Genomic DNA, 21709 nt, shown 5'->3' with positions numbered 1-21709 from the left:
TTTAGGCTGCTTTGAACAAAATGACTTTGTCGAAATTTTGACCGGATATGTTTGAAGGGGGCGATAGCTAAAAAGGGCAGAGGAAGCGGATTAGTCACGATTCGATAATTTTGACTCTTAAGAAAGAGCACTAGAACTTTCAATTTAAAATCAAATGATCCCCCTCCAAAGTTTCTATGATCCCCTCTTCCATATAGGAGTAGTTACAGTCACAAGTAGTTGCAGGCACCGCATTTCACAGTCACAAGTAGTCGCAGTCACCGCTATTTACAGTCACAAGTAGTCATATTTACAAACACCACGAGACACAGTCAAAATTAGTTGCAGTCGTTAGATATTGTAGTTACAAGGAGCCGCAGCCACAATTAGTCGGAATTGTAAGTCACATATAGTTGAACTTATCACGAGTAGCCCCAGTCACAATCACAAGTGCCCTTCTTCAAAGTCACAAGAAATCGCTGTTAGTCACAAGTAGTATCGGTTGCCAGTGACATGAGTCAAAACTACTCACAGTCACAAGTAGTTGAAGTCGCAAGATCCCGTAGTCACAAGGAATCATAGCCACTGTAGTCATATTCGCAAGTAGTGACATTCGCATTCAAAAGTAGTCACATATCGTCACAGTCATTAGAATTCTCAGTCACAATCGCAAGCACTCACAGGCAGAGTCACAAGCAGTCACGTTCACAGATGCAAACTGTCAAAGTTTCAAAATAATACCCCCACTCGCTCCAAAGATATTGCAAATACGCCAGTTCGACAAACTGGATATGCATAGTTCTTGATCTATTCTTGATCTATTTCTTGTGGATCCCCCAAACTTATTTAAGTTAGACGCGCATGCCTTCACAAGTGACCAAGTTGCCGTCATTGCACATAGAAATCTTCGTATTCCTCCCCCTATAAAGTACGAACGATAAACCGGGAATTACAAAAGATGAGACTGTGATAGTTCAAGAAATGCATTTACTTCTCAGCAATGGAGAGCCTTTTTCCTTGAATGGCCTGAGAAACCTGCAGAAAGGTTCAAGCAGGCCATAGTCGATTGTATCGCCAGCTACATCCAACGGAGCGGATCCAGGTGTCCAACCAGGCCAAATCTTTGCTCAAAGTCCACTACAAAAAAACCTATTCAAGCATAAAAAAGGCAGTAAAGCAGGGGCTAACCTCAAAGAGCGAAAAGGACAGATTTGATTTCATAAACGCCCATAAACACACAGTTCCCGTGATTAAGTGATCAAGTGTTCAACAAAAAGAGAAATTCACTTCCCAGCTCCGAAATTCCTCTGCTAAGAGCTGGTGGAGAGTTGTCAAAAAGGCCTTACCAAATTTATTCCTAAAATTATTTCAAGTATTCCCTAAATTCCCTTCAATTTATTCCCTAAAAGTTAGCGACGGAACTAATGTCAAGACTCGCAAGCGAAGACCGAGTCTTTCGCCAAGGCAAATACCTAATTCTTAAATTTGGAAGACGACGGTAAAGAAGTTCCTGATTTCCAAGATCGAACCAATGCAGGCTTTGATCATGTGAACTATTCATCTCTAAGGTCATTTACGTTCTGTAAACTGTTGACGTGACCAAATCCATGGGTTCTGACAATATATCTAGTATTGTCTTCAAGACCGGCAGTGCCAAATTGGCTGGTTCTTTGCCATAGCTTTTCAAGCTGTGTTTTTCTTCTAGAGCCTTTCGAAACATAAAGAAATCAGTCTATGTAATTTTGGTACCTAATCCACAAGGTGATTCAATGAACGTGGGCTTCTATATGCCAACAACCTACTCTCCTGCAGGGAAAACTTACAAAAGGATTCAGATCAGTGCTCGGTCCGATTATCTTGAGGCTGGATGGCCGAGAACGAAGTACTTGAAGAATTATTTCATCAGACGTTAGACTTCGATCAGGAATGATCTTTCTAAGAAAGATTATTGATCGTGAGAAAGATTATCCCTAAAAGTTTCGCTATTGCTCTTCCAAAAGAAGATTCAATAATCATTAAAAACCGCAATAGAAGATATTGCGGATATTTAATTTTCAGATATTTAATTTTACCAGGGACCGCGAATTTATGAATAAAAAAAGGATCTTAACATTCCTTGAACTTTCCATAATAGCCTTCTCAAACAAACCCAGGATCAAACATTTTCTCCTTTCCAATGAGAAATCATGTATGTAAACAATGGTAAAATGCACAACTTAAAATCCACAGCCGGAGGCTTTGAGGAATGAATAACATCCCTGAAGGCATAGTTATTAAAAATTTTGACTATATCTAACAAGATTGTAATTTCAAAATTTCATTCAGTGGTGAGAGGGTGGTTGCCCTCCAACGCTTTTCATAGTCCCCTCATCATGGCCTGAAAGATTCAAATTAACGATCTCGCCCGTTCTTGAGATACTGCTGACGCCCTTTTGATAACCACCAGGCACATAGTGTTTTGATTTTGTTGAAGATTTCAATCAACGTTTCCTAAACGTATCCCCTTAATACCTTTAGCCTTTTTGGAGACCCGGCATCAAACGCATACTTCTTTGCCAATAACAAACCCTATATGTAAAAAAGAGGTAACTTGCTTAATTTACAGCCATTGCTCCAATGGCTATGGGGGGTCCTGTCATTTGAAGGGGCATCGTTATTTGACTTTCCAAAAAATTGAGACAAAATAGCTATCTCAAAATTTTGATGTAATGTTTTTGGCAAGAAAGCAGCTAAGAAAGGCATGGGATGGGGATGGTACCCTCCGATCACTTTTTACTCTTAAAAAGGGCACTAAAGCCTCCAATTTCTAGTCCTTCCAGAGGTTCCTACAGTGGCCCAATCTACATTCAAATAGTAACAGTCAAAAGTAATAGCAGTCTAATGTAGTCGCAAGTAGTCTTATTTATAAGTAGTCGCAATCACAGGTAGCAACAGGTCCAGCCGAAAGTATTTGCAGTAGCAAATGGTGAAAGTTGCAAGTAATAAAAATTATACCTTCATGTACTCACGGTCCAAGTTACAAGTAGTCGTAGTCGCAAGTATTTGCAGTCTCTAGCGCAGGTGTTCGCAGTCCCCATCGAGTGTATTTACAATCTCAAGTAGGATCTAATAGTTGTCACAGTCACAGCCACAAGTAGTAACCGTTGCATACTTTTGTACAGAATCAGAACTCTCGGAGAAAAGAACAGCAGAGTGCCAGAAAGTAATCATGATCTACTCTGTGAGATCGTTTTGACAATTTGTCAATCATACGTTTTTCCTGCGTTTTTTCGACGAACGATTATTTTTTTTTATCAAAAGGCACTAGAAAAGATGTCAAAAGAGGAGCACAGAAACAGAAGAACGCCAAAGAAAGTTGCCACCTACTTTTGCTAATCGCTTGAGAACAAGCAGCTAATTTGAGGTGATTTTTTTCAACATCTACAAAATCTTAAAAACTAGGGCTTTACTGAACGTCGAAAACCAACGTCCTCAGAAAAACAAAGTCCTCCCAGAGGCGAATTAAATTTACAAGTAACCTGAAGAAAATAGAACACTAATTTTGTAAGCTCTTAATGGTATTTCACTGACCTTAAAATCAATATTTTTTTGTACAGAATCACAACTCTCAGAAAAAGGAAGAAATAGTAAGCTCACTTTCACTGCTGTTGACCTTAATAATCCAAACGGTGTACTTTTTATTTTATTTTTTCACACCATTTTTAAGGGATCCAAGAATTAAAAAACAAAAATGTTTTCGCACTACTGTTTTACCAAATATTATTGGTGCTTACATAGATTTCTTACTTCAATATTTTTACAAACCTCAAAAGTCATCCGATCAGATGATTTGGCTTCTAAGGATTAACGATATCCAATGACAGAGCGTTATCCAATCCAAGCGCGGGATTAGCGTTATCCAATCAAGCGATATTACGCTATATTGCGCAAACGGGCGAGGTTTGTTAGATAGCCAATATAATTGAGGAACACGTCAACCCATGCATTTTGCTAAGAGTGATATTGGTGAAACCTAATAGATAATATGTGCTTCAACTGTAAAGATTAGCCGACATAATAATTATTTACTACTTGTTTACTTGCAGTAGGACCAGACATTTAACTATTTAAGATTAGATATATTAAGATTAGTAGAAGTGGCAGTAGTAGCTGTGAGGAGACGTTCGAGGTCAGTGAAGTGTTTGTCAATTCAAACTTAATACTATATTAATACTGGTCCAAAACGGTGGTGCTGATCTCCATTTCGTATCCCTTCAACCAGGAAGTCATCCTGTGCTTTCGCACCCCCTCCCGGTACTGATCCTTACGGTGATCCTTACGGAGGTGCTGATCTCCATTTCGTATCCCTTCAACCAGGAAGTCATCCTGTACTTTCGCACCCCCTCCCGGTACTGATCCTTACGGTGATCCTTACGGAGGTGCTGATCTCCATTTCGTATCCCTTCAACCAGGAAGTCATCCTGTGCTTTCGCACCCCCTCCCGGTACTGATCCTTACGGTGATCCTTACGGAGGTGCTGATCTCCATTTCGTATCCCTTCAACCAGGAAGTCATCCTGTACTTTCGCACCCCCTCCCGGTACTGATCCTTACGGAGATCCTTACGGAGGTGCTGATCTCCATTTCGTATCCCTTCGACCAGAAAGTCATCTTGTGCTTTCGCACCCCCTTCCTGCTTACTTTCCACAAAATTTCTCTAAGTGCCTATTAAAAGATGGGTCGACTCTGGCTGAGCTTACAGAGTCAAGCCGCTGAACTTACAGAGTCTGTCGTTTAAGGAGCATATTAGTAAACTTAAAGTAACGGATCCAAAAAATCGCTGTTCATTGCAGAGATTAAAGTTTCCTGCTTCTGTTCCAAATAGTAAGAACTTTATATTTTTCGCTAGTTGAACAAATAAAACCCCAAATGGAAATACTCCTTTTATTAAACGGTGAAAACAGAAAAAAAACTGGATATTTCAATCCCATACACCAGTGACAATCACTAATGAATGTGAGCTTTTTTCTTAGCTTCATTTAATGTTTTTAGTTACCTTCTAGCGGTTTTATTGAACACAATATTAATTTTCGGCTCTATTGCGTAATCGAATCGGAAGACTTACAAAGTAAGTACAGAAATCTAATTGACTTCATAAAAAAATCAACTAAACTGGCAGCAGGAGAGACTGCAATCCATATATTAATGAATTTTTTCTTTTTAATGCCGGATGAGAAACTCATTCCGGCTTTCATTTATCAGAATCAAAATCAGGGCTATCATAATTATTTATCAGGGCTATCAGTGGTCAAAACGGCGACAATATTTAACATATTATCTAAAAGATGTTCCGACAATCATGTATCATAGTAACTTAAATGGATGCACGAAACAGGCTTATATTAAAATTGTTTCTTACCTACTATTCTTTTAATGTATATTCCTCAGTGGAATTTTATCAGGGATGGTATTTTAATCAGTGAAATATTTACTTTTACAAAACAGCAAGTTCGGTTAAAAGGTCGAAACGTCAAAAGGGCTTGAATGAGAAGCAAAACTGAAGCAAAGCAAAATCAGAGCGGCCGAAATTGAATCAATAAAACTTAGGTAACGCATGCAAAGTCCAACAACAAAAGGGGGCAAGGAAAGATTCCAAAAGAGGAGCAAAGAGGCAACAAGTGAATGCTAGAGAAAGTCATCATCTAGTCTTGTACTCCTTTGAACAAAAAAGGCTCATTTTTACCTTGTCCAATTATATATTATACCTTTTCATAGACGACTATTTTTTCAAAAACTGGAGCTGATAAAGATGTCAAAAGAGGATTGGTAAAAAGAAAAAAAACACATAGAAAACCAAGTTGAATCCATGAGAAAGTATTCATTGATCATTCGGCAGTAAGAAGCCGTTTTTGGTCAATCAATTTGCTAAAATCGTGCACCAAAGAAACCGGATAATGCAAAAAAAAGTCATCATCTACTCCATATGATTATTTGGCAATAAGAGACCTTTGCTGGCAAATCAATCTGCGTAATTCTTATAGCTTTCAGCGGACAATAATTTTCCATCAAAAGAGAGATGATAAAAGTTTCCATCAAAGATGATAAGAAGGAGCAAAAAAGCAGCAGAATGGCGGCGAAAATCATCGTTTACTTTGCACAATCGTCTAGAAATAATCGTCAGAAATAATCGTCTAAAAATAACAAGCTTTTTCCGAGAAATCAATCTGCTAAGATCTTACACTTCTTGGTAGACGAAAGTTTTTCGTCAAGAGGAGATGCTAAAGATGTAAAATAGGACCAAGGAAATGACAGAGTGCCAGAATTGAATTTGCCGGAAAGGCAAATTGTGCTTTGATGGTGGACATCTAATTTACCGCATTACCATCAGCTTTGCAATAAGCAGACTCATAAATCCTTAAATACTGTTTTCAGCAAAAGTCAGCACCAAATCTTATATAATTATAATTATTTCCTTTCGAATAAGTCCTTAAAAATCTTAAAATGAAGTTTCAGAGCCCCACTAGCAGTGACCGAATAAGGAATAAAAAATAAAAGAAGGAAACACATCACTTTAACACATGATTTAAAAACAATCGAAGTCAAAACCTGGACATCTGACGTGATCATCATAGTTATGTCTCCAAAATAGCCGAGAACAGTCAGGCGACGCAAGGCGGTTATATTCAAGAAAGTGTGAGAAACTGACTGAGCTGAGAGACGCGACATAAATCCGACAAATAGCATCCCTGTTATCAAAGAGAATCAATATTTAGGCGTTTCACGATTTTGTCTAAATTTGACATACAACTCAGCTAGTTTATTTTTTTCTATTATATCTTTTTATAGAGGTGTAGCTAAATGAACCATCAAAACAATAAAGTTAAAATTGTTCAATAATAGATTAAGTTAGGTTTAGAAATTATTATTGGAAGAAAAGGATATAGGGAGTCAAATTTTGCCATGGTTTAGCTGAGCTCGGCGTTAAATATAAAATATGTTAACTTATCATAGAAAATCCCACTCCGTCTAGATAAGATTCAAGATTTCCTCACGCACATAGTTTTTGAGAAGCCTTTATAATTGAGGATAAAGAAATACACAAACAGGATTGCTACCCGGCGAAAAAATAAATCACTCGATTTTATTGATTTTTCTGTTGATTTTTTTCAATAATCTAGTGATTTATGTGCTGATTTAGTGATTTTTCTATTTAGGCAATACAAAAAATCACTAGAAATAGTGACAAATCACTAGGGGTGGCAACCCTGAACACAAATAGGTGAACATTTTGGATCACAACTAAGGCTGCATTCCCGTCAAAAAGATACAACTGCTTTTAAATTTACCATATTCCAAGAGATTTAATTTTCCCCGAATATGCGTCAATCCATTTTGTGCTTGCTGCTACTTCGTCCGAAACGCTTGGTTTAACACGTTTTCTTGGTCGTAGTTTTGTAAGAACTGACGAATTTGCGTCCTGAAAAAAAGAAGATTTTAACACTTCCAAGAGAGGAAAAGAAACTAATAAGAGAGGGCTATAGTTCTATAAATTTAACAACAGTAGCGTTTTGTACTTTGCCTAAAGAGCCTTTAAAGAGTATATTTTAAGGCCCACATTTTTCGGATATCTTTATTATATCTCATTTTACTAAAGACGTTAAGTAACACTGGGTTTATTTTAAAAAAAAAAAAAAAAAAAATATACATCATCGATTCCCTGAAGCATGCTTGTGCGGGAGAAAACCCTCCTAATAAATCAAAAAAAAATAATAATAATAATAATAATAAATAGAGCTCAACTTACCGGACCCAAAAACCAACGAACCTCCAAACAACATCCAACAAAATTATAATAATTATAATCATATTCAGCTGCAACTAAACCCTCCGCAAAAACATAACTTAACTGGCGTTGGAGGAGGAGTGAATCTACCACCTTAGTTCTTTTCATTTGTAAGGTATATTTATGTAAGTATATTTATACAAGTTATATGTTGTAAGGTATATTTTTATTTATTTATGCTGAACCAATGGCAGCCTTCCTCTTCCTGCGGAAACACTTAGTTTGAAATAACGAATTACGCCTCTGAAAACATCTCGTCCACATATTTGTTATTAATTACTTAGCCTCTCTTATCAAAGAGAGTGAGAACTTAAAAGACTAGTCTTAAATGGCTGTCTTAAAAATGCTAGGATAGAACATTTCATCACTGTTACGCCAAATGCAGCATCTAACAATTTCTGAAATAACCGCTTGCTGAGTAGTATTCAAAGGGCAATATATGCTTAATTACATTGCGATACTCATGATCTACAGTATTCTCTTTGTTATTCTTTTGAGAACAGCTTAATAAATAATTAGTATATAACTAAAAAAACTTAGTAAATAGAAATGAGTAAATAACCTCAGACGTGTGAAAATATCATATTCGACATTTAGGCGTAACAACGAAGAGTTTTTTTTTTTAACTTGCATTCAATATACACGTTAAACTTGAACGCAAAGCACACACCTGGTGCATGCTTCTGCACTAAAAGAGAAAAAAATACATCGTTTTTAAGTAAATTAAAGTTGCCTATCGTATTAACGACAAAAAAGGTAAAGTCGTCAACTTAGTTTTCCACTAAACATCGAAGTAATATTAAGTACAGAAAAAGAAAAACCTATGCATGATAATAACGCTAAACAAAAACTACCAAGCTATGCGCTTAGCTATAGTAATTCTTTTAGTAATTCAAAACATCCAGCGATGGTAATTCTTTTCGACTTGAAAATCCGCGTTTATTTGGGCAGAGATGTGCAGCTAATAGAATAAGTTTCCAAACTTTTATCACAACATGTAAAATGCTGAATCCCTTTCTAAACGTTGGACAATTCTCATCCAAAAAACCTGAGTAATGGATTGCAAAGTTATTATGCAATTGAAAGTTTTTGAGGGAAACACCATAAACATTTGAAACTGACTTACTAATGTCGTAAATGTGACAAAAATAAAAAGACTGACATCGGATAATGATAAGGCACTGCGACTTTCTAAGACCTTTCTAAGAACTTTCTAAGAACTTTCTCGACTTTCTAAGAACTTGGGCTTTCTAAGACCATCTTAGAAAACCTCATAATCTTAAAGATCCATTAAATATGGATACCTCCTTAGTTCTGTCCAGAGCGAAAGAAGAATCCTTTGTCTCCTCTAATGATCTTTTTTTATCTTAATCCTTACGGTGATCCTTACGGTGGTGGTGATCTCCATTTCGTAGCCCTTCAACCAGGAAGTCAGCCTGTGCTTTCGCACCCCCTTCCGGTGCAGATCCGTACTGTGGTGGTGATCTCCAGGGAGTAGCCTTTCAACGCGGAACTCATCCTGAGCTGTCGCCCCCCCGTCTGGTGAAGATCCTTACGGTGGTGGTGATCTCCATTTAATAGCCTTTCAACCAGGAAGTCATCCTGTGCTTTCGCTCCCCCTGCCGGTGCAGATCCTTACGGTGGTGGTGATCTCCCTTTAATAGCCTTTCAACCAGGAAGTCATCCTGTGCTTTCGCACCCCATTCCGGTGCTGATCCTTACGGTGGTGGTGATCTCCATTTCGTAGCCCTTCAACCAGGAAGTCATTCTGTGCTTTTGCACCCCCGTCCGGTGCTGATCCATACTGTGGTGGTGATCTCCATTTCGTAGACCTTCAACCAGGAAGTCATCCTGTGCTTTCGCACCCCCTTCCGGTGCTGATCCTTACGGTGGTGGTGATCTCCAATTCGTAGCCCTTCAACCAGGAAGTCATCCTGTGCTTTCACACCCCCTTCCGGTGCAGATCCTTACGGTGGTGGTGATCTCCATTTAATAGCCTTTCAACCAGGAAGTCATCCTGTGCTTTCGCACCCCATTCCGGTGCTGATCCTTACGGTGGTGGTGATCTCCATTTCGTAGCCTTTCAACCAGGAAGTCAACCTGTGCTTTCGCACCCCCTTCCGGTGCTGATCCTTACGGTGGTGGTGATCTCCATTTCGTAGCCCTTCAACCAGGAAGTCATCCTGTGCTTTCGCACCCCCTTCCGGTGCTGATCCTTACGGTGGTGGTGATCTCCATTTCGTAGCCTTTCAACCAGGAAGTCATCCTGTGCTTTCGCACCCCTTCCGGTGCTGATCCTTACGGTGGTGGTGATCTCCATTTCGTAGCCTTTCAACCAGGAAGTCATCCTGTGCTTTCGCACCCCCTTCCGGTGCTGATCCTTACGGTGGTGGTGATCTCCATTTCGTAGCCATTCAACAAGGAAGTCATCCTGTGCTTTCACACCCCCTTCCGGTGCTGATCCATACGGTGGTGGTGATCTCCATTTCGTAGCCTTTCAACCCGGAAGTCATGTTGTGCTTTCGCACCCCCTTCCGGTGCTGATCCTTACTGTGGTGGTGATCTCCAGTTCTTAGCCATTCACCCCGGAAGACATCGTGTGCTTTCGCACCCACTGCCTGAGCTGATCAGTACTGTGGTGGTGATCTCCATTTCCTAGCCTTTCAACCAGGAAGTCATCCTGTGCTTTCGCACCCCCTTCCGGTGCTGATCCTTACGGTGGTGGTGATCTCCATTTCGTAGCCCTTCAACCAGGAACTCATCCTATGCTTTCGCACCCCCTTCCGGTGCTGATCCTTACGGTGGTGGTGATCTCCATTTCGTAGCCATTCAGCCAGGAAGTCATCCTGTGCTTTCCCACCCCCTTCCGGTGCTGATCCTTACGGTGGTGCTGATCTCCATTTCGTAGCCATTCAACCAGGAAGTCATCCTGTGCTTTCACACCCCCTTCCGGTGCTGATCCTTACGGTGGTGGTGATCTCCATTTCGTAGCCTTTCAACCAGGAAGTCATCCTGTGCTTTCGCACCCCCTTCCGGTGCTGATCCTTACGGTGGTGGTGATATCCATTTCGTACCCCTTCAACCAGGAACTCATCCTGTGCTTTCGCACCCCGTTCCTGCTTACCTTCCACGAAATCTATTAAATTTATGACATAATTCCATTTATGACATAATTCTTTTTCAGCGTCCAATTATTGACCGAACAGTTTTTGTTTTTTCTTTACATTTAGTCTAAACCAGCTTTTTCTGGTACCAATGTATCATTGTGTCGCCTTTACATCTCTTACAATCCGTCATTGTGGTTTTCTTAATACCACAAGGGATCAATTCCGTCTCAAACATGATCGAACTGATAGTGGCAACATACTAGTGAAGTCACCTGGTGTTGTTTTCTCTTGTCATTATTTTTCTCCAGTATAGTTATTTCACAATTTTTCTATCTCTTTGTGCTTTTGTTATTTTTATTCTAAACAAAAAACCAGATTCTTGATCCTCACACCAACCTCTTACATTTTTTCTCTCCATTTTGAGATCTGTTTTAGTTCGTATGCTTCTTTACTCATACTAAACCTATAATTTTGTATTATTAGTAGGAGGATTTAGCCACCTTTTTCATCTAAATGAGGATTTTGTCAGCATCAATAGTAAGAGATATTGATCTGTGCATGAGCCGTGTTAGACTTCAATACTGAATAATGAGTGGATATGTTAAAAGTTTATAGTCAGGTCCTTATGAGGCCAGTTCATTGGCCTCATAAGCCAATTCATTGGACTCATATGGCCCAATTCACTGCCACTGGCATCTAACAACTAGTTATGAGCATTTACAGCAATTTATCTCTAATTTTCAAGAAAAACTTTAATATTGTTGGCATATGTGAAAGTTCATAAGTTAGGAATATTTTGTATCGTTGTACTCTTTCCAGATTATAATTTAAAGAATAAAAACCTTACGTCAATTCATAGGGGGGGGGGGGATTACGTGCTTGATTACAAAATATTTGACACACAAAGCGTTTCGTGGTAACGATATGTAAGTAAGAAGCGACTCAGCCTAACAGTAATAAAAAAAACTGAAATTTTGACAACAATACATCAAAAGAATCAAATTTTTATGCTGATTCTAAATAAAAAAAATTCATTTAGTCTAATGTTATGTGTCAAAAGCAGAGAGTCTGGGAAGTTTTTCATAATTTCAAAAAAACGTAAAAAAAATCCCCCAGAAATCAAGCAATCTTAATGAAAATAACACAATCAGATTCAGCGTATCAGAAAATTTTACTATAAAGGTTTCAAGCTCCTAACTACAAAATGTGAATTTTGTATTTTCTTTTATTTGAGAAGAGGGATCACAGATGCGTTTTTATTTCATTCTTTTTCCAGGGGTAATCGTATAGAACCAGTCGTCCTAGAAGATTGTGAGAGAGCTCATTTAAACGGAAATGAAAAGTCCTAGTGCATTTCTTAAGTGACCAAAAAGATTGGAAGACAACCCTCACTCTTTACACTAAAGTTTTAGCCACAATTCTTCATGAAAGGCTAGACAAACAAAAGTGCCGTTGAAATTGAATGGAAAGCATTTTCCAAGAACTTTAAGATTTTAGCGTAAAGACCAAAGGCTGGGGAAGGAGCAACTTCCTTCATATGCAAAATAATTTATAAAAATAATTTTATAATCCTAACTTCCACATGGAAAAAACTTGCTTTCTTAATTTAATCATATAAGAAATGATAATGATGTTTGGATAATTGGTAAGTTTAGTGATCTGTATTAGCCACAAGGCCTAGCTGGGAAGGATCTTATAGTGGATTTGATCAACTGGCACGTGCGGTGTCTCTGAAAGGTTCAACACAAAAGAAGATTTTATCGGTATGGGTGATTTTAGCCTTGATCTGCTTTCTTTGAATAAGGTGGATCTTGATGGTTAAAAAAGATCTCTCTACCCCCCCCCCACAAAAAGTGAATGTCCCGAAAAGCATTAAAAGGTATCCAGCAGCTCCCATAGATTGCGTTTCACAGATTTGAAGTATCTGCATCTTAGTTATACTGATGTGGTTCTATACCTTCGCTCTGACAACTTCCCAGTCGTCGGAACGCAACCTTGTGGAGAAATAAAAGAAATGAATTAAAAAGAAGGTATTAAATTTCAAGAGGTTTGAAAAATTTCAAGAGCTACCTCTTGAAAAGAGGTAAGAAAATTAACAGAAGTTTGGCGAACATTTAGGGAGCATTAATTTTCACAAGATTTTAGATATAGAAGTTGAGACTTCTGGTGAATTTATGATAAGACTGACTCAATGAAAATTGTAAACCAAAATGGGATGAGCCCAGGAAGCTCTAGATAATTACGACAATTTGAAAGTCATGATTATGAAATCAAGAGACTTGGATTTACGAGATGTGGATTATCATATTTACTTAGGCATTATCATGCCTAAATAAAGAGCAATGTGGACACAAAATAGTTTTTTTTTCTTAGACTAAGACACTTCGCATAGGCCGTCATAGATACTTCAAAAGGGGTTCATTCGATGGGAAATTGAAAGGGATAGTGCCTTTTTAACAGTAGAAAAGGATAGGAGGGCAACCAACCCCCAAGCCCATCATTTCCCCAAACACATCCAATCAAAATTTTGAAATAACCATTGTTCAGCGAAGATGAAAGGTCCAGAAATTATGTCATGGAGGATAAAAGCCCCCTCCCCCCATACACAGCCGTCAGGGCGAGGGTTGTAAGTTATGCCTCGGGGGCATATAAGGTTTTGTAGAAAGAGTGGTCGTATAAGGCTCGGAGGGGGCTCATTGGATTGGTAATCATAAACTCTAGTGTCCTTTTTAAGAGTCAAAGTGACCGGAGGGCAGCTAAGCCACCCCACCACCCGTCGTAATTTCCCGAAATACAATTGATAAAAAATTTTAAACAATATGGCGAGGTCCAAAGGTTTTTTTTTTAGACTAATGAACTTCGTATAGAAGTTGTTATAGAAAATTCGAAAGGGGCTTATTCGATTGGAAATTAAAAGTTATATTTAATACATTTTATTGTCAAGTTCTATTTAAAACAAAATTAGTTTTAAATGTTTTCACTTTTTAATTTGATAAACAAAAAATTATTAAAACTTTAAGAAATAAATAACAGTATAGGTATTAAACTGAAAATCCACGGTCATTTGTTTTTTGTTGTTGTTTTTTTTTTTTTAGTAAAGTGCAAATTATGTTCTGGTCTTGAGAAGGCATGGAGTTTGTCAGTCCAACTCATTTAAAAAAAAAAAAAGTTCGTTTTGGGTTTGACTCGGTTATTTATTATAATTTCTGTTCATTTTGAGTTTCATTTATTTATTTAAGGTAGTTTTACGCTTGGAAGGTTATTTCATATTATTTCGGCAAATTTTTGGGTTAGAGGAGCTCTTTATTTTTCTTTGAAAAACTTGTTCTAGGAAATAAGTTTTTTCAAATCATTTAAATAACAAGAATGCCAATAAAGTGAAAAAAATGAAAGTAAAAAACGATAAAGTAAACTCGGATAGAAAAACGTCAAAAAATACCACTACAAACCAATTGAGTTCAAATAAGGATTCTCCAGGTGATGATGTAAGCAAACGTTTGAAAAACGTCTAAAAATACCATTACAAACTAATTGAGTTCAAATATGGGATGTCCAGGTGATGCTGTAAGCAAACGTTTGAAAAACATCAAAAAACACGACTACAAACCAATTGAGTTCAAATAAGGTTTCTCCAGGTGATGCTTTAAGCAAACGTTTGAAAAACGTCAAAAAATACCACTACCAACCAATCGAGTTCAAATAAGGATTCTCCAGGTGATGCTGTAAGCAAACGTTTGAGAAAGGTAAAAAAAAAACACCACTACAAAACAATTGAGTTCAAATAAGGATTCTCCAGGTGATGCTGTAAGCAAACGATTGAAAAAAGTAAAAAATACCACTACAAACTAATTGAGTTCAAATAAGGATTCTCCAAGTTTTACTGTAACTGTAAGAAAACGTTTTGAACGTGCTCAAGTTTCCTTGACAATTAATGTTGATTTGTCAAACCTGTCAACAAAAAATTAAAATAAACGAGAAATAAAGAAAAAATAGGGGTTTGTAAGACCAGCGAAAATACTGGAAGCAACAAAAATGGGTATTTCGAGAAGACAACTGCTTTCAATTGAAACATTGTCTTATCGTTTCACAGCAGCCAAGCGAAGCATCATTGTCCAATTCAAAGCAAAAAAAACACGAGCTCATTCAAAGCCACGTCATATTGAGAATAAAGAGAAACTACCCTTTTTTCAACTGACGAGAACATTGAGAAACGATGCGTATCCTTTGTGAGGATATTTTTAGAAAATGTGTTCCAAAAGAACTACACTAGACGGAGTGACGGTCAGAGTGAGAAGATTGAAAGAATGGAAAGATAAATTTACCCCATCACATAGTCTTAGTTTTTGATGGCCCTTACATAAAAAAAGGTAAAGAATACGGCATTGGACTTTACAGTCCCTACCAACAGTGCTGATCTTCGTTTCTTGACCCTCCAGCCAGGAATTGTAATGGGGGGTTGGGGGCCAACCATCTTGTGCTTTCGCACACCCTTCGTGTTTACCTTCCCAAGATTTCTCCGGGTACCCGTTTAGAGCTGGGTCGACTCTGGCTGAGCTTACAGAGTCACGCCACTGACCCTCGTCCCAAACCCAATAATTTGGTACACTAGGATTCGAACCCTCACCCCCTCGGACAAAGAATCCTAAATCCAGCGCACCAGTCCACTCGGCTATGACAGGCTGCATATGCCTGCAGAATCCACTGTATCCATTTGGGAGGAGAGGAGGTTAAACGATGGGGTGGGGGGAGGGGAGGTTTAACGGAGGTTTATACATAGGCACAGGCAAATAAAAAAAAAGAAATCATAACGCCTTGAGTACCTTAAAGATTCTCACGGCTTCGGCTGTACTAATTGAGAAAACTCTTGAATCACCCTGATGCGAAAGTGTGTACAACTGAGAGAGCTGCTTGTTCCTCTTATCCAATACATCTGAACTAGGCCAAGAAGTTCGGAGTGAAGATCCTTGATATTCTTCTTCTTCGCGAAAATTCGTTACGTGGAAGTCTTTTGAGCGAGCTTTCAAGACGTTCAGCATCAATGGGACATGGCTACTTCCAATGCTAGTTTTTAGTTGAGTGAGCTGAATTACCGCTCTCATAGCAACAGATGGTAGTTGATCTAACATTGATTTTTCCTTAAAAGAAAATAATAAAATTATATAAATAAGATAAGTCACGACCAAAACTACATTGACTTTTCATTATACAAATAGAAAAAATGGTAAAACAACGAGAAATTGTCACGTATTTTATATGTAGTCTATTTATATTTTTATCTATTTCCACGCAAAATGATTAGATATAGATCCGATATTCTCATTTCAGACCATTCATCTCTGCTTGCTATTTCTCCTCTTCACCTACAGTTTAAAATATAAAATTGAATTGGTTTTTATACCGAGATTGGAAAATGTATCAAGTGAGAATTCCAGAAAAGTTTGTGACGAGATACTGAGCAAAATCAAAGTGCCTTTCAATCTTCTATGCGATCGTGCTGTGTAGCCATAGAGTGAAATGAATGCCTCAATTGAGCTCACATCCTACTTGGCACAAATACATCATGCGCTGAAATATGCTGAAAAAAACACTGTTCCTCTTCGAAATATTCGTATAAAGTCTCAGCTCAAAGACTGGTTAAAAAACGGAGCTCTAGTAAACGCGTGTAGTTCGGCTAGGTTCTGGCTTAAGATTTGGAATGATTTTCGTTGCCCGATAGATGACTTAGTAAATAACCTGAGGCTGCGTACGAAATGAAACTTCAACAAGGAGCTAAACAAAACACAAATTAATTCTGATCCTAAAAACTCTGATCCGTTTTGCTGAAGACTCCTCCCAACCCTGGAAGTATAGCAAGCCTGCCAAAGCAAAGGATACCAGTGTACCTGAAGAAAGTAGGAATAATACTTCACAAGCAAGAGAGTAAAAAAAAATCTTCCTTTGATGTTGATTCTATTTCAGCAAGGAACCTGCAACTTGCAGGTCCTTTAATCGAGCACTATCTAGGTCTAATATTTCACATAATCCTGGTCCGCAGTGTAATCCCTATGTTGTCGGACAAATAGCTCCAATCCTTAAAAAGGGCACAAAAAACGCTTCAATGTGCAGTTCTTACCGCTCTTTTACAGTCTCTTCTACTACGTTAAAGCTCTTCGGGTCATTTGTGATATGAGATATTGAAGAAATATGTTTCACCCCTCCTCACCAGTTCGGGTACCAGTGAGGCTTAGATAGAGAGTGCGCTCTCTTTCTACTTGTAAATGCGATAAGGATTATTGAAAACCAAGGTGGTTTCTTGATCTTAAGTGCACTTGATGTCGCAAAAGTTTTTGACTCGTTTATATTTTCACAGCTTTTGCTTGAGGCCCATATGAAAGGTGCTGATGCTGTGATAATTATTTGTCTAAGATATATCGATAGAAATCTGAAAGCTAAAATTAAAGATGGTAGTCTGCTATTTCGGGTCCTGGACGTACACCAAGGAGCTTTCCCAATTTTGTTCGATAATTGTGTTACTGGTTTTCAGGATAAGTTGAACTATGCATTTATCTTTAAAGTAGTTGATCTCTCGTTAGTTACAACCACGGATGACTTGCTGAGCCTTTTCTGCACTTTCCAATGATGGTTGTCAACTTTTGAGCTTTTCCAAGATGAGCATAAGCAAATTGGTTTTAGTTATAATACTGATAAACCGGTTGTTTACCATTTAACTTTAAAGGAAAAAGAGGTTGAATAATTCTATCTGGCTCTTAAGTTCCTTTTGCTAGCAGCCTTACTTACCTGGGCATGTCTATTGGAGCAAATCTGAAAGAAACTAAAAACCTGGGACTGACATATTATGCTAGTAAGATTCGGGCTACGCATGCATCCCTAGCTTCAAAAGCTTCGTATCTGAGTAGAGTTCACCGTTCTCATTTATATAATAGCCTAACTCTAACCATTCCTCACCTAGCTCAGGTTTGATCTTTATTTAACAGTGGTAAGAGAAAGCAAGTGCACCGCATTTATTTCAAATTAGTAAAGCATTTAACTGAACTGCCAACATCGAAAAGTAACTCTTTTCGGCAGAGAAAGTGTCGATTGGTAAACCCAGTTAAGTCTAGTCTATTTGTCTAAGTATTAAGTGTTAAGTGTCTAAGTATTAAGTGTCTAAGTATTAAGTGTTAAGTGTCTAAGTATTAAGTGTTAAGTCTAGTCTAAGTCTAGCTAAGTCTAGTGTATTTGTGATTTTTCTACTGAGTGCAAGAAATCTTCCAATCTTTGGTCATTTTTGTCTGTCCCTTGCTCGTAGCTATCAAAGTATGTTTTTATTTCTGTTGTTTCTCTTGTTTTTCTTTATTTTTACTCTGTCTTTTTCTGGGCCCTATCCAGTTTTTCTGTGACGGGTTTAGACTAAAATGATGATGATGATGATTGAAAAAAAAATTCACTGTCTTAAAGTAATTACTCGTTGTCTTACCTTTAGTTATTTGGCAAATGTCCATTTTAGAACTACTGTCATTAAAAATTCACCGCAGCAAAGATCAGCTCGAGATACACAGCTATGAATGGTTCCTCTTCATCCCACTCATTTAAAGCTTCACTCTTTATTACCTACCAGGGAGCTACTGATTTTACACCCTATTTCTTTTTCGCAACTTTTCTCCAGTCCATTGTCAAGCTCCATATTTCAGAGTCCATTCTCAAGACCAACCTGACAGTTGGCCCTGTAAGCTCACTCACACCCCTATCGTTTTTGCCTAAAATACTTGTCCTAGAAATACTTTTTAATCAGTTTGAGTTTAGTATCAGGAGATATAGGAGTTCGAATTGTTGGTTAAAGGTTGGCCACTGCTGATGAGTTCCATATTTTTTTTACAGATTCAGTGTTGCAGTTTGGTATCTCACGTCGCGTGGTCCTAAAGTTATTAGTGAAACTAGGCTATTGATTATTTTATTATTTATTTTATATATTTTTTCTTTTTTCTTATTTCCCTAGCCAAAGAGCATTTCAAGGGGGAGGGGGGGCTGTGCATTTTTGTTCATTTTGTGATAACTTATTGTTGAATAAATGAACTCTGATAGTTCAAGTCTAATGCCAAAGGCATTGTCGCTTATTTGATCCACAGGTCAGAATTCTTGCAACATAGGTTGGGACCTATGCATCGAGATTATAATTTATCTCTAAATTGAGCTTTGTAATGGCACTATTATACTACAACAGAATAATTTCGAAAACACAAGACGTGAGACTCATATTCATTCCATGAGTATCATCCTTAGTAAACAAAAAATTAAAAGGAAGCAGTGAATAAATAAAAAACAATTCAAAGAACCTAAATTAATATCTCAATGAGCAGAATAGGGGATACAAGAAATGGAAAAATTACGAGTCTTGAAAGATTTTTTAATGAATGATTTTTATTTGCAAAGGCAGGGGTGCTATGCACAACTATAGTCAAATTAAAGCTTGGACATAGAAGTCTTTAAAAAGTAAAACAAATTGAATGAATTTTCTAAAAACTAAGAAATCAGATTCTTGTCTCAATTATTTTTCTTAGAAAAACAAAATTAAGAGGAAAGAATGGAGAAAAACACTTTAAAGAGTTTAAAGAAATGTCTGTCTTAGTAGTCGGGGGACATAGGAAGGGGCAAAAATTACTAGTCCTAGGAGGATTTCGAATTAACGCTTTCGAATGGTTATGGCACCAAGGCTTTACGTAATTCCATCAAAGTAGAGGTTAGATATACAAACATTATCTATAAAGATAGAGACAATTTGAATAATGTCAATAAACGATAAGGAAATCAGGTTCGTCTCTTGATTATCATTCTTAGGAAGACAAAATTAAGTAGAAAGAGTTCACAAAACTAATTAGAATGATTCAAATTAATGACTCGATAAGCAGCCAGGGGACATAAGAAAAGGCAAAAATAACCAGTTCTAGGTGGATTTCTTACTAAAACTTTTGGTGAGACGTTTTACGTAGACGCTTTACGTAGAGACGTTTTACGTAGAGCTTGTTTATAAAAAAACATTATTTTAGAAATACAAATAGCTTTAACGAATTCTGTAAAATATAAGAAATACAGATTCTTCCCTTGATTATCATTATCAAAAAGACAAAATTAGTTAAAAAGAGTCGAAAAAAAATTAAGAAGAATTTAAAATTAATGTCTTGATTAGCAGCCGGGAAAAACGGGCAAACGGGCTAAGAGGAACCAGCAAATGAAGGATTTTGAATTAATGTTTTTTTTCTATTTGTAAAGGCAGAGGCACTATATCTTCAGAAATGGCATAAAAGGCTGTAAATGACAAAAAAAAAGATAAATCTTATATTATTGAAAAATGGCCATAATTTTGTGGCCATTCCGACTCCATCGACGGAGATTCGGTACGAAAAATCCTGTGATACTATGGAGTTCCTGAAAAACAAGTAGCTCTAATTGTTGTATTATATGAAAACACAGAATGCTGTGTTCAGACCCACGAAGACAATACTAGATATTTCCGTGTCATTTCGCACGTAACAAAGGGCAGTGTTCTTTCTCCGTTCCCCTTCATCCTCGCCGTCGACTCCGTACTCGGTGATCTCATTGTGCAGGTTTTAGTATCCAAATTGGAATAGCTAAACAGCTAGCCAACCTGGATTTTGCTAACGATATTGTCTTGATGGAAAGTAATAAGACCAAACAACAGGATCTCCTCAATACTATCCGTGGAAATAAAGTGTGGAGATTCGATTGTTGAGCAGGTCGTAGAGTTCAAGGACCTCAGCAATTCAGGGTCATTCAGGATCAATCAGAAATTCAAGGTCAAGCGGAAATGCAGTGTCAAATGGTAAATTCAGGGTCAAGCGGAACTTCAGGGTCAAGCAGAAATTCAGGGTCAAGCAGAAATTCAGGGTCAAGCAGAAATTCAGGGTCAAATGGAAAATTCAGGGTCAAATGGAAAATTCAGGGTCAAGCGGAAATTCGGAGTCAAGCGAAAATTCAGGGTCAAGTGGAAAATTCAGGGTCAAGTGGAAAATTCAGGGTCAAGCAAATGGGAAGTCCAGGTGACGATAGGGTAAGCCAGTGGAGCTTTTAACCGCTAAAACCAGTATGGCGATCGAAAAAGTATTCTATGAAATTAAAAATGAGGCTATTTAATAGCAATGTCCTTTCTGCACTTCTCTGCAGCAGCGAGCGCTGGAATTTAAATCAGAAACAAGAGAGATGGATTCTTGCCTTGAAAAACAACTGCCTTTGGAGTATTCCGAACATCGACTGAAGAAATCACGTCGAAAACCAGATAGTCTGCTCTATCTCGAGCCAGCCCATAGTTACAGACGTCATTCGGCAACGAAGGTGGTGATACCTTGGGCGCGTGATCAGTATAAACGAAGATAGGATCGTGAGACAGATCTTGGAATGGCTACCTCAGGGAATCCGCAGGAGAGATCGACCAAAGAACACCTTGCATCGCACATATCAACGAGACCTGTCCAATATTCACACGACGATCCAACCTTAATGGAAAGATGTTTGGGCGGCGGCACAAATATGGGATGAATAGAGGCTCTTCGTAGATACCCTGGGTGCCTCTGGTGGCACAGGAGGATCTAAGATTAAAAGGATCTAAGGTCTGGTGGCACAGAAGGATCTAAGGTTAAAGGTCTAAGGTAAGGCCACAATGTTATAATTAAGGCTTTGAAAGTTTTAGCACTTGAGAAATCTTTATGAGTGGCTGAGGAGTCATACATGATTAACGTTACAGAAGAGCTTATATAGAAATAATTGACCTTGGAAATAAAATTCTAGGAATTTTGAAGAAAGGTTGAAAG

The 21709-nt window shown here is 37.9% G+C and overlaps 2 protein-coding genes across 2 annotated transcripts in view; both read right to left on the bottom strand.

Annotated features, from left to right (window-relative positions):
- Window positions 1–21709, bottom strand: part of LOC148948161 (palmitoyl-protein thioesterase 1-like) — a 635005-nt gene that overhangs the window by 76967 nt on the left and 536329 nt on the right. The window lies entirely within an intron of this gene.
- LOC148948168 (uncharacterized) overlaps window positions 1–21709 on the bottom strand; it is a 52606-nt gene that overhangs the window by 19087 nt on the left and 11810 nt on the right. Inside the window, exons 5-6 of the mRNA XM_089095211.1 lie at window positions 15728–16042; window positions 7304–7434 (exon numbers count right to left, since the gene is read on the bottom strand). Of these exons, the coding sequence (XP_088951337.1) occupies window positions 7304–7434; window positions 15728–16042 (446 nt within the window). The remainder of the gene's footprint in view (window positions 1–7303; window positions 7435–15727; window positions 16043–21709) is intronic.

Source organism: Artemia sp. Qi Xiang Cuo, chromosome 10 (genome assembly GCF_049724085.1).
Source record: "Artemia sp. Qi Xiang Cuo chromosome 10, ASM4972408v1, whole genome shotgun sequence".
Classification (NCBI taxonomy): Eukaryota; Metazoa; Arthropoda; class Branchiopoda; order Anostraca; family Artemiidae; genus Artemia; species Artemia sp. Qi Xiang Cuo.
This window is presented reverse-complemented; position numbering and strand designations above follow the sequence as displayed.